The sequence below is a fragment of the Arabidopsis thaliana genome, chromosome 5, assembly GCF_000001735.4.
Source record: "Arabidopsis thaliana chromosome 5, partial sequence".
Classification (NCBI taxonomy): Eukaryota; Viridiplantae; Streptophyta; class Magnoliopsida; order Brassicales; family Brassicaceae; genus Arabidopsis; species Arabidopsis thaliana.
The window spans coordinates 6,518,603-6,531,494 of NC_003076.8; the positions used below are offsets into that span (position 1 = coordinate 6,518,603).

At 39.0% G+C, this 12,892-nt stretch overlaps 4 protein-coding genes across 6 annotated transcripts; 1 reads left to right on the forward strand and 3 right to left on the reverse strand.

The window, feature by feature from the left end:
* The first annotated feature begins 174 nt into the window (after positions 1-174).
* AT5G19350 (RNA-binding (RRM/RBD/RNP motifs) family protein) lies at positions 175-2,881 on the forward strand. Of its 2 annotated transcripts, none has more exons than NM_121940.5 (8): positions 175-522; positions 1,006-1,483; positions 1,588-1,676; positions 1,758-1,888; positions 2,006-2,096; positions 2,183-2,329; positions 2,407-2,504; positions 2,597-2,881. In NM_121940.5, the coding sequence occupies exons 1-8, from the start codon at positions 376-378 to the stop codon at positions 2,691-2,693; spliced, it is 1,278 nt and encodes a 425-aa protein (NP_197436.1). In that variant the 5' UTR covers positions 175-375; the 3' UTR covers positions 2,694-2,881. The 2 variants fall into 2 exon arrangements, with proteins under 2 accessions (NP_197436.1, NP_001078604.1); NM_001085135.2 differs by having other exon boundaries at positions 236-522; positions 1,600-1,676; positions 2,597-2,873.
* Positions 2,803-5,352, reverse strand: CPK34 (calcium-dependent protein kinase 34). The gene is made up of 7 exons (NM_121941.2): positions 4,368-5,352; positions 4,129-4,281; positions 3,939-4,054; positions 3,678-3,845; positions 3,468-3,595; positions 3,292-3,391; positions 2,803-3,209 (listed from the first exon to the last, which is right to left on the reverse strand). The coding sequence occupies exons 1-7, from the start codon at positions 5,176-5,178 to the stop codon at positions 3,114-3,116; spliced, it is 1,572 nt and encodes a 523-aa protein (NP_197437.1). The 5' UTR covers positions 5,179-5,352; the 3' UTR covers positions 2,803-3,113.
* A 63-nt stretch (positions 5,353-5,415) lies between these two features.
* Positions 5,416-8,133, reverse strand: AT5G19370 (rhodanese-like domain-containing protein / PPIC-type PPIASE domain-containing protein). The gene is made up of 8 exons (NM_121942.5): positions 7,787-8,133; positions 7,460-7,579; positions 7,061-7,152; positions 6,684-6,784; positions 6,490-6,594; positions 6,148-6,256; positions 5,830-5,880; positions 5,416-5,725 (listed from the first exon to the last, which is right to left on the reverse strand). Exons 1-8 carry the CDS (start codon positions 8,025-8,027, stop codon positions 5,645-5,647), a joined length of 900 nt encoding a protein of 299 aa, NP_568372.1. The 5' UTR covers positions 8,028-8,133; the 3' UTR covers positions 5,416-5,644.
* A 71-nt stretch (positions 8,134-8,204) lies between these two features.
* Positions 8,205-12,111, reverse strand: CLT1 (CRT (chloroquine-resistance transporter)-like transporter 1). 2 transcript variants are annotated; one of them, NM_001161249.1, is made up of 12 exons: positions 11,413-11,990; positions 11,278-11,341; positions 10,757-10,872; positions 10,302-10,447; positions 10,089-10,126; positions 9,763-9,878; positions 9,513-9,612; positions 9,394-9,429; positions 9,267-9,317; positions 9,051-9,174; positions 8,848-8,973; positions 8,205-8,590 (listed from the first exon to the last, which is right to left on the reverse strand). In NM_001161249.1, the coding sequence occupies exons 1-12, from the start codon at positions 11,841-11,843 to the stop codon at positions 8,415-8,417; spliced, it is 1,524 nt and encodes a 507-aa protein (NP_001154721.1). In that variant the 5' UTR covers positions 11,844-11,990; the 3' UTR covers positions 8,205-8,414. The 2 variants fall into 2 exon arrangements, with proteins under 2 accessions (NP_001154721.1, NP_568373.1); NM_121943.3 differs by lacking the exons at positions 10,757-10,872; positions 11,278-11,341 and having other exon boundaries at positions 8,210-8,590; positions 11,413-12,111.
* Positions 12,112-12,892: the final 781 nt, after the last annotated feature.

Genomic DNA, 12,892 nt, shown 5'->3' on the forward strand with positions numbered 1-12,892 from the left:
TATGTATTTTGGAATTTCATCGAGTGGTTGATAGCCGTGTACAAATTTTTCTTCATAGCGAAGTCGATTACAAAAATGAAAAATAACGAAATAATCAAAATCTTTTATTAGTTTCATTAATTGAGTTTTATTGAAACTCAATTTTAAAATAATAAATTAAAGAAAATCACCATAAATTAATTTGGCGTCTATAAACAGAGAAATTAAAATAAATTCCTTTTTCTAAATTTCGTTTACATCGAATTACCCAAAATCCTAAAAATATACAAAAATAAAAATAATTGATAGACCGGTCGGGATATTTGGCGAGCCGACCCGTCGCGTCGTGGGTTTAGGTTTAACGTATTGGCGCGCCAGTGAAGAAAATAGACGACGATGGCGATGATGCATCCTCCGCAGCCGCCGCAAGGCTCCTATCACCATCCTCAGACGCTCGAAGAAGTTCGAACTCTTTGGATTGGTGATTTGCAGTACTGGGTCGACGAAAATTACCTCACTTCCTGCTTCTCCCAAACCGGCGAGGTATCTCTTCACCTCTTTGTTTCCTCAGCTTTCTCTAAAAGCTGTGACTTTGTCAATTTCCAATTCACAGCTCTCCATTTTCCTGGGTTTATTCGCCATCTAGGAACAAGATAAAGCAGTGAATTTTACTTTCGGGATTTTAAGGGTTGGCTTATATTTCTCGTGCTTTATTGAAACACTGATTCTTAATATGGTTTTGTTCTCTCTCGAAAGACTCGCACGATGTTCTATGTTCACCGTCTATATTTTATGCTCCTAATTCAATAGGTAGCAGATAGGTACTTCTGTATCTCCTTTTCGATTCCACAATAGGCTTTTGTTTCTGTTTCCTGCAAGTAAGATTTGTTGTTAGAAATTTTCTTCTAGATCCTTCTCTTAACTCTCTAATTTATATCTTTGTATGTGCTTAATTTATTAAGTTCTGGTCCTATATGATCTTCAAGTGTGTCAAGATTGTAATGGTTTATATACACATTTGTGCAGCTCGTTTCTGTCAAGGTAATACGTAACAAGATCACGGGACAGCCAGAGGGGTATGGTTTTATAGAGTTTATATCTCATGCAGCAGCAGAGAGAACTCTGCAGACGTACAATGGGACACAGATGCCTGGAACTGAGTTAACTTTTCGGTTAAATTGGGCTTCTTTTGGTTCAGGACAGAAAGTTGATGCTGGACCTGATCATTCTATCTTTGTTGGAGATTTAGCACCTGATGTTACAGATTATCTTCTTCAAGAGACATTCCGTGTTCATTATTCTTCTGTTAGAGGTGCCAAGGTTGTTACTGATCCAAGTACTGGACGATCAAAGGGTTATGGATTTGTAAAATTTGCAGAGGAAAGTGAAAGGAATCGGGCTATGGCTGAAATGAATGGTTTGTATTGCTCAACAAGGCCTATGCGTATTAGCGCAGCAACACCTAAAAAAAACGTCGGTGTGCAGCAACAATATGTCACCAAAGGTATGAGAACAAAACACGATACGTGATTTTGTTAATCAGATTTTGTTTAGTCCAGCTTATATACTGTTTGGATATCATTTGCTTAACTGGGAGTTTTTGTCTAGCTGTTTACCCAGTTACAGTCCCATCTGCAGTTGCTGCACCAGTCCAAGCATACGTTGCTCCACCTGAAAGTGATGTCACCTGTACAACGGTAAGTTTTATCTGAAAAGCTTGAGTTTTTTTTTCTCGTCAAGTCTCCTGATTGTTTTCATGCATTGGTTTTGGTGTACAGATTTCAGTTGCCAATTTGGACCAAAATGTTACAGAGGAAGAGCTGAAGAAAGCATTCTCCCAATTAGGAGAGGTTATTTATGTCAAAATACCTGCAACAAAGGGATATGGTTATGTTCAATTCAAAACCAGGTAGGCCACCCAGTAAAACTCAGTCACTTGCGATTGCTTCCATGTATCAGTTTGTGATGTCTGCTCATTTCTAGCTCCGTTGACTAGCATTTTGATATCTGCCCTTGTTGACCCCAGGCCTTCTGCAGAAGAAGCTGTTCAAAGAATGCAGGGACAAGTGATTGGTCAACAAGCAGTTCGCATCTCTTGGAGTAAAAATCCAGGACAGGTAAAAGCTTACTGATGTGATGTATGACATTATTATACTTGCTGTGTTCACTGAATGTGGTTGATGACCTTTGGTATTTGTTATAGGATGGTTGGGTTACACAAGCAGATCCGAATCAGTGGAATGGGTATTATGGTTATGGGCAAGGCTATGATGCATATGCTTATGGGGCAACTCAAGATCCATCCGTGTACGCATATGGTGGATATGGCTATCCCCAGTATCCGCAACAGGTAAAGACATGAAAACTTATAAAAGCTTTTGCAATTTATGGATACTTCTTGTTTTTCATGGTCAGACAATTTTTTAGGGAGAGGGTACACAAGACATTTCGAACTCTGCGGCGGGTGGAGTAGCAGGTGCAGAGCAAGAGTTGTATGATCCTCTGGCCACTCCTGATGTAGACAAGTAAGATTCTTATTACTTTCTTACACCTTCTTACCTGGGTTGGTGTCTCGTTGAATGCCCCATTCATTGTTTTGTTCCTCTGGCATTTGTAGGTTAAATGCTGCTTACCTTTCGGTTCATGCAAGTGCCATATTAGGAAGGCCAATGTGGCAGCGGACCTCATCGCTCACATCACAATTGGGCAAATGATCGGGAAGAGAAGAATAAAATGGTGGGTGCTTTGAGATGTTTAGTGTGTCCATTTCACTGCTCTTTGTCTGATTGTTTGGGATTTTTCTGTAATCTACAGTTAGGATCTAGTTACAATGCAAAATCATGAATCTTCCAACTTTTCTGCCATGGTCAATGATAATGCCTTTTACTTTTTTACTCACCCGTTAAATTAACAAACACCACTAATGCACATACAATCGAATTGAAAAAGAATTCTGATACATTGAGAAACCTCTGAAACTTAAAATCAGTAGTAGACAAGCATAAAATATTCACGAACATGAAACACCTCCCTAATCCCATTTTTAAGCCTTGCTCCTCTCTCTTGGTGAATCATGAGCAACCCAAGCCTTCTTCTTGATGTTCTTATGTGCTTACTTATCTGTTCCAGTGGTGTCATTTGAATGATAGTTCACGCCGCTTCTTAGGATTAGGATCTGGGTTTCCTTTTCTCATCATCGCCACAAATTCCTCGTAGTTTATCCGCCCATCCTATAAGAAAAAATGTTTTGTATTATTAGATTGTTGTTATATGTTCATATCAATTTAATTTGTGATAGTGAAAGAGGCTTACATTGTCTCCATCAACCTCAGAAATGATTTCCTTAATGTCTCTGCCATCGTTCATGCCAAACTCCCGAAGGGCTTGCTCTAGCTCTTCCGTTGTGATATATCTGCAAGGAACAGAGCATCATTTGGTTTTGGTTTCAAATTGTATCAGAACTGTTACACATGTGCTCAATTACTTACCCACTGTTGTCTTTGTCAAAGTGTTGGAAGGCTGAGTAGAGATGCTCTTCTCTGTCGAGCCTGTTGATGTGCATTGTAGCTGCAATGAACTCCCCATAGTCTATTGTTCCATTACCGTCCGCATCAGCCTATACAAACACAGAAAAGATCAGGTCTCTACATCTTTCTTAATGGATAAATAGCACACAAAAGAAAGAACAGAGTACTTACAGCTTCCATTAGTTGCTGGACTTCGTATTCGGATAACCTTGTACCTTGCTTAGCAAGTCCCTGTCTTAGTTCCTCAAGAGTTATGGTTCCACTGTTGTCAGTGTCCATTCCTTTGAACATCTCTTTTAACCCCATGATTTCTTCCTCTGATAAGCACCCGGCTATCACCTGTTTGTTGATGATGCCAATGAGATATATAGACCAAAAGACTCGCATTGTTTATTACAATACATATATGGTTTTGAGAAGAATGTTAATTACCCGTAAAGCAACTTTCTTAAAGTTGTTCATTGCTTTGAACTGCTTGAGCCTAGACATCACTGCATTGTCAAGAGGAACATCCGGTGCTTCTCCATCCTCCTTGATCCATGGATGATCTTTAAAACAACAAAAATGTCAAGAAGAGTTCAATGAAATATATATAGGAGCTTTTAAGATAAGAGCTGCTTACTGAGAACTTGAGCAGCGGTTAATCTTTGTTTTGGATCAGAGTTGAGCATCTTCCTAACGAGGTCTTTTGCCTGTGGTGAGATGACTGGCCATGGATCGCTTGAAAAATCAACCTGTCCACTTAGGATGGCATTGAAAATCCCATTCTCTGACTCTGTAATCGAAAAAACAAACATGAATGAATCAGAAGATCCCTGTCTTTTGTTTTGACAAGATAGGGAGGGAGTCAGATATCATTACCAGCCCAAAAAGGTGGAACACCACACAGGAGGATATACAACATGACACCAATGCTCCAAATATCAGCCTCTGGTCCATACTTCCTCCTCAACACCTCTGGTGCAATGTAATAAGCACTTCCCACAATGTCTTTGAACACCTCTCCTGGTTTGTAGAACACGGATAACCCGAAGTCGGTGGCTTTCAGAGGAGAATTCTCATCCTTGCTAAGCAACAAAAAGTTCTCAGGCTTCAAGTCCCTGTGGATAACCCCCATGGAATGGCAAGTATGGATAATCTGCACAATCGTCCGTAGTAACGAGGCTGCAGCTCTCTCCGAATAATGTCCCTTTGCGATAATCCTGTCGAACAACTCACCTCCCGCGCAAAGCTCCATAACCAAATGCACAGAATGCTTATCCTCATACGCTCCTTTAAGCTCCACAATGTTTGGCTGACCGGTCAAGTGATGCATAATCTGCACCTCCCTTCTCACATCCTCAATGTCTTCTTTGTTCACGAGCTTCCTTTTAGCAATGGTCTTGCAAGCGAATTGCAGCCCCGTGGCCTTTTGCGTGCAGAGATGAGTCACCCCAAACTGTCCACGACCTAGCTCCTTACCCAATGTATATGAGCTCTTTACATCTTCCATTGGTCGCCCTAAGACAGGTCCTATTGGTCCTTGTTTGGTTGCAGGAGGAGGAGATGCTGGCGGGTGTTTAGAAGCTCTAACAGAGGCTTCAGCGGCACCAACACCGCCGCCTCCATTTTCCGGCCTCGGTTCTTCTTTGTTATCATCTGAATCTCTTCCATGAGAGCAACAATTTCCCATTGTTGCAATTAAGGGGAGAGGAAGTAAAAGTTCTCAACCAGGAAGAGAAATAAAAAAAATATTAAAGATCTTTTCTTCCTCTGTCTGTTCTTTTAGGTTTTTGGTTTCTTCTTTAGCAAGAAAAATTAGGAGTTTTTTGCTTATGAAATGGCTATGAGTAGCATTTTTCTGTTTTTGTAAGTTTTTTTTCGTTTTGCTGGCCTTCAAGTTCAAACGATAATGATCGGGAGGGACTTTAGGAACCAAAAGCAGCCTGTCTCTGTATTTTTGTTATTTATTTTAGGATTTAGTACAAAAGGTTGAGAGCATTTCCTGGAGAATTAATACGGACTTGCCTGTAATATTCTAAATTTGTTATCTATATTCTCAAAAATGAACCTTATATTATATAGTTTATTGAATACGAATTTGCAAATCTAATTTGGAATTAGGAGGATACAAGAAAAAGAGACTAAGATGCTCAATTTCAGTAAGTAGGAATTGATGGGTCAACCTTGAGAGAATAAGCTTGTATCCCACCAGTAATGTTGTACACACTCTTGAAGCCCTGAGGAACAAGAGAACAAGCCATGAAGATATCATAATTGCATATGTATATATATATATATATATATATATATATACTTATAAAGGAGCAGGAAAGCTTTTTACCTGAGACTGTAACCAGTTGGCAACCTGCATTGACCTGCCACCAACCTTGCACTGTAACAAAGGCCGCGACTTAGTAGAGAAGAACTTTAAAAAGTCATTTCAACATCAGAGGTTCCTTTGTTTCAGATGATCTTAGATTTCTTATGAGAGGCTCTCAACTCCTAACCAGATAAATACCCAAAACAATCTGCTGGGACACCCATAATAAACCCAGCCCTCACTAACTGCTCTCTAACCAACCTACAACACCTCTAAATTGTGCTAGGCTAGATACAGTATACCTATATCTAACAGTTGAGAAGAGGCTGATATACATACCAAGACAAATGTATCCTTCTCAGGGTTCAGCTTTGAAGTGATGTCTGGTGCCCATGTTCCAAATTGGCGGAGTGGGAACACTTTGAATCCTGGCAAGGATGCTATCTCTCTGGTACAACAAGTAGTGAAACAGAATAGAAGAAAGCAAATGTGAGTTGACTATGGATACTTTGTCCTCCTTCTAAGATAAAAATGTGCAAGGTACACATGAATCTAAATGGCAGAGCAATCAAACTCAGCAAGATACACATGAATCATAATGTTGAGAAAGTATGAAGCTAATCCATTGGGCTTCATTGAAGAAGGAAAAGTATGTCAAGATGAGAAATGAAAGGAACTTACATCTCATTGGGTTCTCTGACATCAATTAACTGAGCCTCATCCATGAAAACTGGATCTTGCATTTTGGAATGCAGCTCCTCTACCTGGATATCTTTCACCGGTTCTCTGTTAATATAAAACTTTTCGTCAAGAAATTTACAACAGTCAGATAGTAAATGTCGCTAACAGCGGAGGATAGTTTTCAGAAGAATTACCTCTCAGATAGAACTTGCAATAAGTGCAAGCCAAATTGGGTTCTACACCTCACCACCTGATTCAGCTCTGCTTTAAACGCAGCTTCCTCAAACTCTGGTACCTGAAAACAATTTTAATTGGTCTGCCATGTTCATATCGCAGCAGGAACTTGCCAAAGTCCAAAACATTTTGGAATTACTTTATCATTGGTTACATCCTACTACTTCCATTTGCACATGGATGTCAATACTGAAACTTTATTCACCAGGGACTGTTACATCACCCAATTGTTTGTGAAATATCAAGGCTAAGACAGCAAGGGTCCTATAGATCTGAAGGTGTCTATGCAACAATATAACCAAAATAAATAGAGAATATTATAAAAAAGAGAGCATACCATTTGACCCAGTTTTACCCATCCAAGTATACCACCGTCCTTTTTGGAAGGACAAATCGAATACTCAGCCGCAAGATCACTCATCTCCTCTCCTACACAAGAAACAGTTACTTGAAAAAACAGTAGACAGCCTTAATCTTCTAATACAAACAAAACAAAGTGACAGTCGAGTAATGAAAAATTCATATATGTGTCAGTATGATATGTGCTAACCAAACCCCAAAACCAATTAAAATCGAGTAAGCAGAGACGCCATTGACTATAGACATTGCGACACATAATATAAGTTCAGCTCCACAGCGACAAAGCTCATGGCAGAAACAACTATAAAAGCTTACATGCCTAGCTACTATGTATGTTGAAATATCAAACGAGTAAAAAAGGATTCAAGAATCAGACCATCCAAGAATTTCTTTTGGAGTTCGGCAAAGAGCTCAACATCATTATTCTTAACAAGCAAATGCTGCACCAGAATCTCTCTACTTGCACTACTTCCACTACTCCCACTGCTAAACGAAGCTGAAAAAACAAAAGATAATCAGAAATCAACCCAATCAGAAACTAAATAATCAATAATTCAGATATACACAGTTCACAGAGCAACGGTAATCGCACATGAATTTTGAAGAAAAATCAGATCAGAGTAAAGGTAAATTCGTTCCTACTAGAAATCTGAGAAGATGCTCTCGCAGTCAAGTCTTTGATACAGTTCATGTTTTGTTGTACCTCTCATTTTGAGAGCCGGGAAACCAGAGAGTCGAATCGGGCACGGAGAAGGAATGCGTGGTCGGAGTGAAGAGATGCGTCCGCCGAGAAATTGACGAGAAAACTTCGAGAACCAACGGAGATGGGGAGGAGAGGCGATAGCGAGAGTGGGAGTTATGGAAAGTCTTAGAGCGGCGGAGAAAGACGCCGCCGCCACCGCTGGAGATGATGCCGCCGAGAGAGTTCCGGTCACTCTAAACATTATGGGTTCTTTTGGGTAACGAGTCCAAGTGTGAGAGAAATTTACAAGTTAACCACTCAAAGAAGACTGAATAATATGGGCCTCTGATCCACAAATACTGATTAGTGTTTTGTGTTCGAACTTTTTCAGTAGTTTTTGTTAGTGTCATCAACTTAAATTCAAATCCGCAAATTGTATGCTGTTGACAAAAAATATGTTGATAATTGATATACATCATTACAAAGTACATTATCCTCTGCATAGTTTTTGAAAAGCAAAACTGAAAACTAACCATTCTTTTGTAAAGAATGCATAAAAAAATTTCTTATTTGACAAAAAAAGAGCATATGCTAAGATGAGAAGAGAGAAGGAAACCAAATAATGTTACAAAAACCAATTTTCCTGCCGCTATGTGGATGGGGGTGAGGGGATAATTGAATCGGAAGTGTTAGTAGATGGTGTCCAAGCATATAGAAGCATGCCGACTACAAGGATGATTGTGCCTGCAACAAACCCCCTTGGTAGTGTAGATGCCACCCCAAGGTATGGTAGGGGAAGCGTGAAACAGTACACCGCTATGGGCACTGCATCGACAAAGCCAAACAAGGTTCTGTATATTACAAATGTTTCTCTTCTGCTTATAAATGATGCTAACTCCTATGCCATTCCACCAAAATTTATGACCAAAAAAAGTTTGGTTGTTTATAGGATTGGTACAGCATTGTTGACTTATAAGATATCACATAGATGATGATGGTATATCATTGGTAATTACTAATTCGCTGAAGAAGTAGGTTTCCATGAAAGCATGGCAAGGCTACAACGAGACAAAGTTTTGTACCTGAAACGGTGGATGCCAGAGACGACACAACTGCAGATGAAATCTTGATGAGGCGTAGAAGAGAGATGTTATAAGCCATGTTCATCATGACAAACATTACAGGAAGAAGGGGAGCCCCTTCGCATCCTGTGTCATACCCAAATTGGCGTGTTACACAGGAAAAAAACAGAGATACTGGAGCAGAAAGCGTTAGCATCAACTACCTGTTATTCTAGAACCAATATTTAGAAAGCAAGCACCCCCGTCTCTGATATAGCTCGGTAGTTGGTTAAACGGTATGCCCCAAAGCTTTGAAAGAAAAGGAAGAAGCAACGCAATGCATATGACCTGGGTTTACCACAAAAAGATGCACATTAGCTATCAAAGAGATTCACATTCAATGTAAATTAAAAAAAAAGAGCTACACTAAGAATTCTTACTTGGAAAATTGAACCATATGAGTTTACAACAAACAAATCAAGTGAAGCACCCTGTAATAATAAGAACAGATTTCTTTCAGAATCCAACACTCGCGAATGTTGTTAAAGGGTTCCGCGGTATAATTACCTTCAATCGCTTTTTGCTATCTAGAAAGATGACTTCCTGCAAGGATATGAAATGTACCGTTAAAGAGAAGAGCCCAACATCTTGAAGTTGGCGACCTAATTAGAAAATGATTGACAAACCTTCATTACTGTATCTGCTCCTTGAAGCAGAAAAGAAAACACCATAAGAAGACTCCAAAGTATTCCTGTATCTTTAAATGAATGAGCGGCACCCGACCCACTGAACATGGATGAGAAAGTAGTATATAAACTCAACATGGATGAAATTTGTTAAAACTGGTTACGTTGTGTCGATTGAGAAGTCTAACAAAAGGAAAGAAGAAACCAAGTCACTTAAATAGTATCAAGCAAGTTAATTAAGCTGGCGAACCTTGCTACACTGACGATTACACCAAATGCTACAAGAGTACATCCCAATATTTGATTTATTCTATATCTCCTCCCGAGAAATATAATGGAGAAAAGAATTTGCCAGACAAGAAATGTCTGCAGAGAAATAAATGACAAGAATTAACTCTGAAACATTTTTCAGACAAGAAACCATATTTTTAGCAAACTAGCTAGGAAATAGAGAAAATATCAAGTTTGAGTGAAGAATTTGCAGCTTTTCACACACCAGAACAAAAATTTAGGAATATTAATGTTGTACTTTGATCTTATGGAAGATAAGAGATAGTAATGTTTTCAGATTCTAACCTGAGATAAAACTGTAGTAGATGGTCCAGAAAGATTTGCTGAGTCAAGAAAAACAACAGTGGTAAGTAAGATGAAAAGAATTGATTTTCATGCATCAGTAGTGTTTAGATGTATAATTTCTTTAGCTGTAATTACATCGAAAAATGAATTAAACATCTACTGAAAATTACAGTAGAAAATGGGAAGGGAAAGAAGCTTTAAGGGTAAACCTACATGCGGCCGCCATCCCAGCAGCTAGAGCAAGAGACTCCAAGACGCCAACAATTAAAAATGGAAGTTTTGGAACTGATAGCATCTCTTTTGTAACAATTCCAGCTCGGTATCTGAAATACAAAATCGAAAAGTATACAGCTACATACCTGCAAAAAAAGACATAGCAAAATAAAATTTGTGTTTTTTGTGTAAATAGAAACAAGATACATCCAGGAAATCGATTGCATGAACATGACAGCGATTTATCCACATTGAAGAACAATTAGAACAAACTTCAAGCTTACTTTCTCTTTCTACAAGTCCGAGATCATGAGAGGAGGAGTTCAACAGTAGAATAGGTCAAAAACTGTGAAAACACAAATTACACGGCCAAAGTCACATTTTTACTATGGACTAAATTTCGGATGCATCAAACACAAAACAATCATATACATTCTCTACAATATATACATTACATTTCTTCCAGTCCCAGAGTGATATCTAATGCGTCTATCTCATAAACTGTCACTGCTAATGTATAAACCGGTGAATAGAATTTCCTGTTCTCAGTAGTAGTCGACATTTTAAAAATCTGATGCAAGAAGGCAACAATCAACATACCAACTTGCACATACATAAAAAAAAACATACCAACGACCCATATACAAAAGATAGTGAGACACGTGATTTACACTTGGTTAAATGAATTCAGAATATTAGGCACGATATAAATTTCGTTAAAAAAACTCTTTATTAAACTCACCGCAGATCCAACAAAAAAGTAATTAACTCACTAATTAAAAACGAATAGCCTCACGTAGGTGACGCAGAGCAACTCGCACGTGAGAAAGCGTTTAAAGTGCGCATAAAAATATTTTAGGTGAAGATAAAGTAATTGAAAAAAGTCGCCAACTATGACCCATTTGTTCCAAGAGAGAATCTTGTGATAATTACATTTTTACATACGAATATCTGGGATTCCATTTTCCAAACGTACGGTCCAACAATTGAACACAATGAATGCTAGATCATCAAAAGAGACCACAAATCGAAATCGAAATCTCAAAACCAAAACTGAAATCTAATATTAGCCATTTCTACAAAGAGAGTGAGGAAGAGAGAGATTTGTTACCCGAATGTGGAGAGTTGCGCGAGGAAGAAGGGATATTGCTTGAGAGGAATAAGAGCCAGCTTATACAGTACGCGATTCCCGACACCCAGCGCCGCCGTGGTCGCCGCTGCTATTACTATCTCCATCGTTCTGTCATCTTTTCCGGCGACCGCGTGACCACCGGTTCCACCGATCGCGTAATTACGAGTGTCTGACTTCTTGATATCTTCGTCGCCATCGTTAGATCCGTTCCAGGACTTTGCCGGAGGAATCGCCTCGATTAACCACAGCCTGGACCTTCGAGAGGACCGCAAGACGATAGGCGGTGCGCCATTGATTTGATTTCGACAGATTAGAGAAACGGATTGAGCTGGATTTGCGTAACGAGATTCGATTGAGCCGATCGACGCCGTTAAACCGGCGATTAACCGGTCGGAGCTCGTTGTTGCCATGGTTTGTACAGGTTCGATCGGGAGATGGAATTGCGTCAACTGGCTTTATACTGACATCACAACGAGACTACCTCTTTTGTGCTGTGTGCTTCTTTTAGTTGAAAGTAATTTTTTTCTTTCTTTCGCGTATCACAATTTCTTTTGAGCACTCCATAGCTGTTTAGAGAAGTGTGATTAAAATAGCAGAGGCTTTTGGGGTGTCAAAAGGGTATTTTCGTCAAATGAATAATAGTTTTCGTGTATTTTCAGATAGTATTTTATTATATATATGGAAATTCAACGTAACATTGTACCATTGACCCAACTTTTTTGATCATGTTGTTTGGGCTATTTGACTAGTTGACCCAAAAACGTAATTGGGCCTAACTTGTGTGTAGTAGCCGAAGCAAATTATGTCCATCTTACATAGGTGATAGGTCTCTTATGCTCATTAAGCTAAGAAACCATCCTGCCAAAAAAACTGTTGGAACTATGACTACGATGGCGATAATTTTGGAGCGTATGATCGAGTTGATGATAGAGAAGTAGATGTTTTGATAAGCTGCGATTTACCTTTGAAGAAGAGTCATATGTTAAGCAGTAGCGAAGAGAGCCATGGTTTCCTTACTGACTGGATGCTCTCCATTGTAAGGTGAGAAGATGTGTTGACAATGACAAAACTCCATATGTGCGTTGCGGATGATGCTTCAAAATCAATCTCTACTAGGATTCTCAAAGCACGTACATTTGGTGTAACAAATTGCAATGGGGTACCACACAAATTTGGATCCAAAATGAAATAAAATTGAGCATATTAAATCATACTTGTATATATGGTTGTCGTCTTATTTTTGTTATACACAACAAGTAGATTAGTAGTAGTCAATAAGTTATACATTAAATACAAAAAGTAGAGTAGTTCGTTTACACTTTACAGAGAGTCGTAGCTCGGATCCATTCTAACTAATCGAAGTAGCACCTATTTACCTAATCGCCAATTATTAAATTGGACCAGTGGAGCAAGATCATACCAGCTGTTGCTGACGTGGAAAATCGTTATTGGTTAGATT

Coding starts and splice junctions, on each gene's coding strand:
- CLT1 (NM_001161249.1), bottom strand. CDS start 11,843: ATGGCAACAACGAGCTCCGACCGGTTAATCGCCGGTTTAACGGCGTCG. Junction 9,318..9,393: donor ATAGCAAAAAGCGATTGAAG/GTAATTATACCG, acceptor TTATTATTACAG/GGTGCTTCACTTGATTTGTT. Junction 8,591..8,847: donor TCTGGCATCCACCGTTTCAG/GTACAAAACTTT, acceptor TTGTCGATGCAG/TGCCCATAGCGGTGTACTGT.
- CPK34 (NM_121941.2), bottom strand. CDS start 5,178: ATGGGAAATTGTTGCTCTCATGGAAGAGATTCAGATGATAACAAAGAA. Junction 4,282..4,367: donor TGTTCCACCTTTTTGGGCTG/GTAATGATATCT, acceptor TTTCGATTACAG/AGTCAGAGAATGGGATTTTC. Junction 3,210..3,291: donor CTGAGGTTGATGGAGACAAT/GTAAGCCTCTTT, acceptor TTTTTCTTATAG/GATGGGCGGATAAACTACGA.
- AT5G19350 (NM_121940.5), top strand. CDS start 376: ATGGCGATGATGCATCCTCCGCAGCCGCCGCAAGGCTCCTATCACCAT. Junction 2,097..2,182: donor GGAGTAAAAATCCAGGACAG/GTAAAAGCTTAC, acceptor TATTTGTTATAG/GATGGTTGGGTTACACAAGC. Junction 2,330..2,406: donor ATCCCCAGTATCCGCAACAG/GTAAAGACATGA, acceptor ACAATTTTTTAG/GGAGAGGGTACACAAGACAT.
- AT5G19370 (NM_121942.5), bottom strand. CDS start 8,027: ATGTTTAGAGTGACCGGAACTCTCTCGGCGGCATCATCTCCAGCGGTG. Junction 7,153..7,459: donor CCAAAAGAAATTCTTGGATG/GTCTGATTCTTG, acceptor TTTCTTGTGTAG/GAGAGGAGATGAGTGATCTT. Junction 6,595..6,683: donor TTGCAAGTTCTATCTGAGAG/GTAATTCTTCTG, acceptor TTATATTAACAG/AGAACCGGTGAAAGATATCC.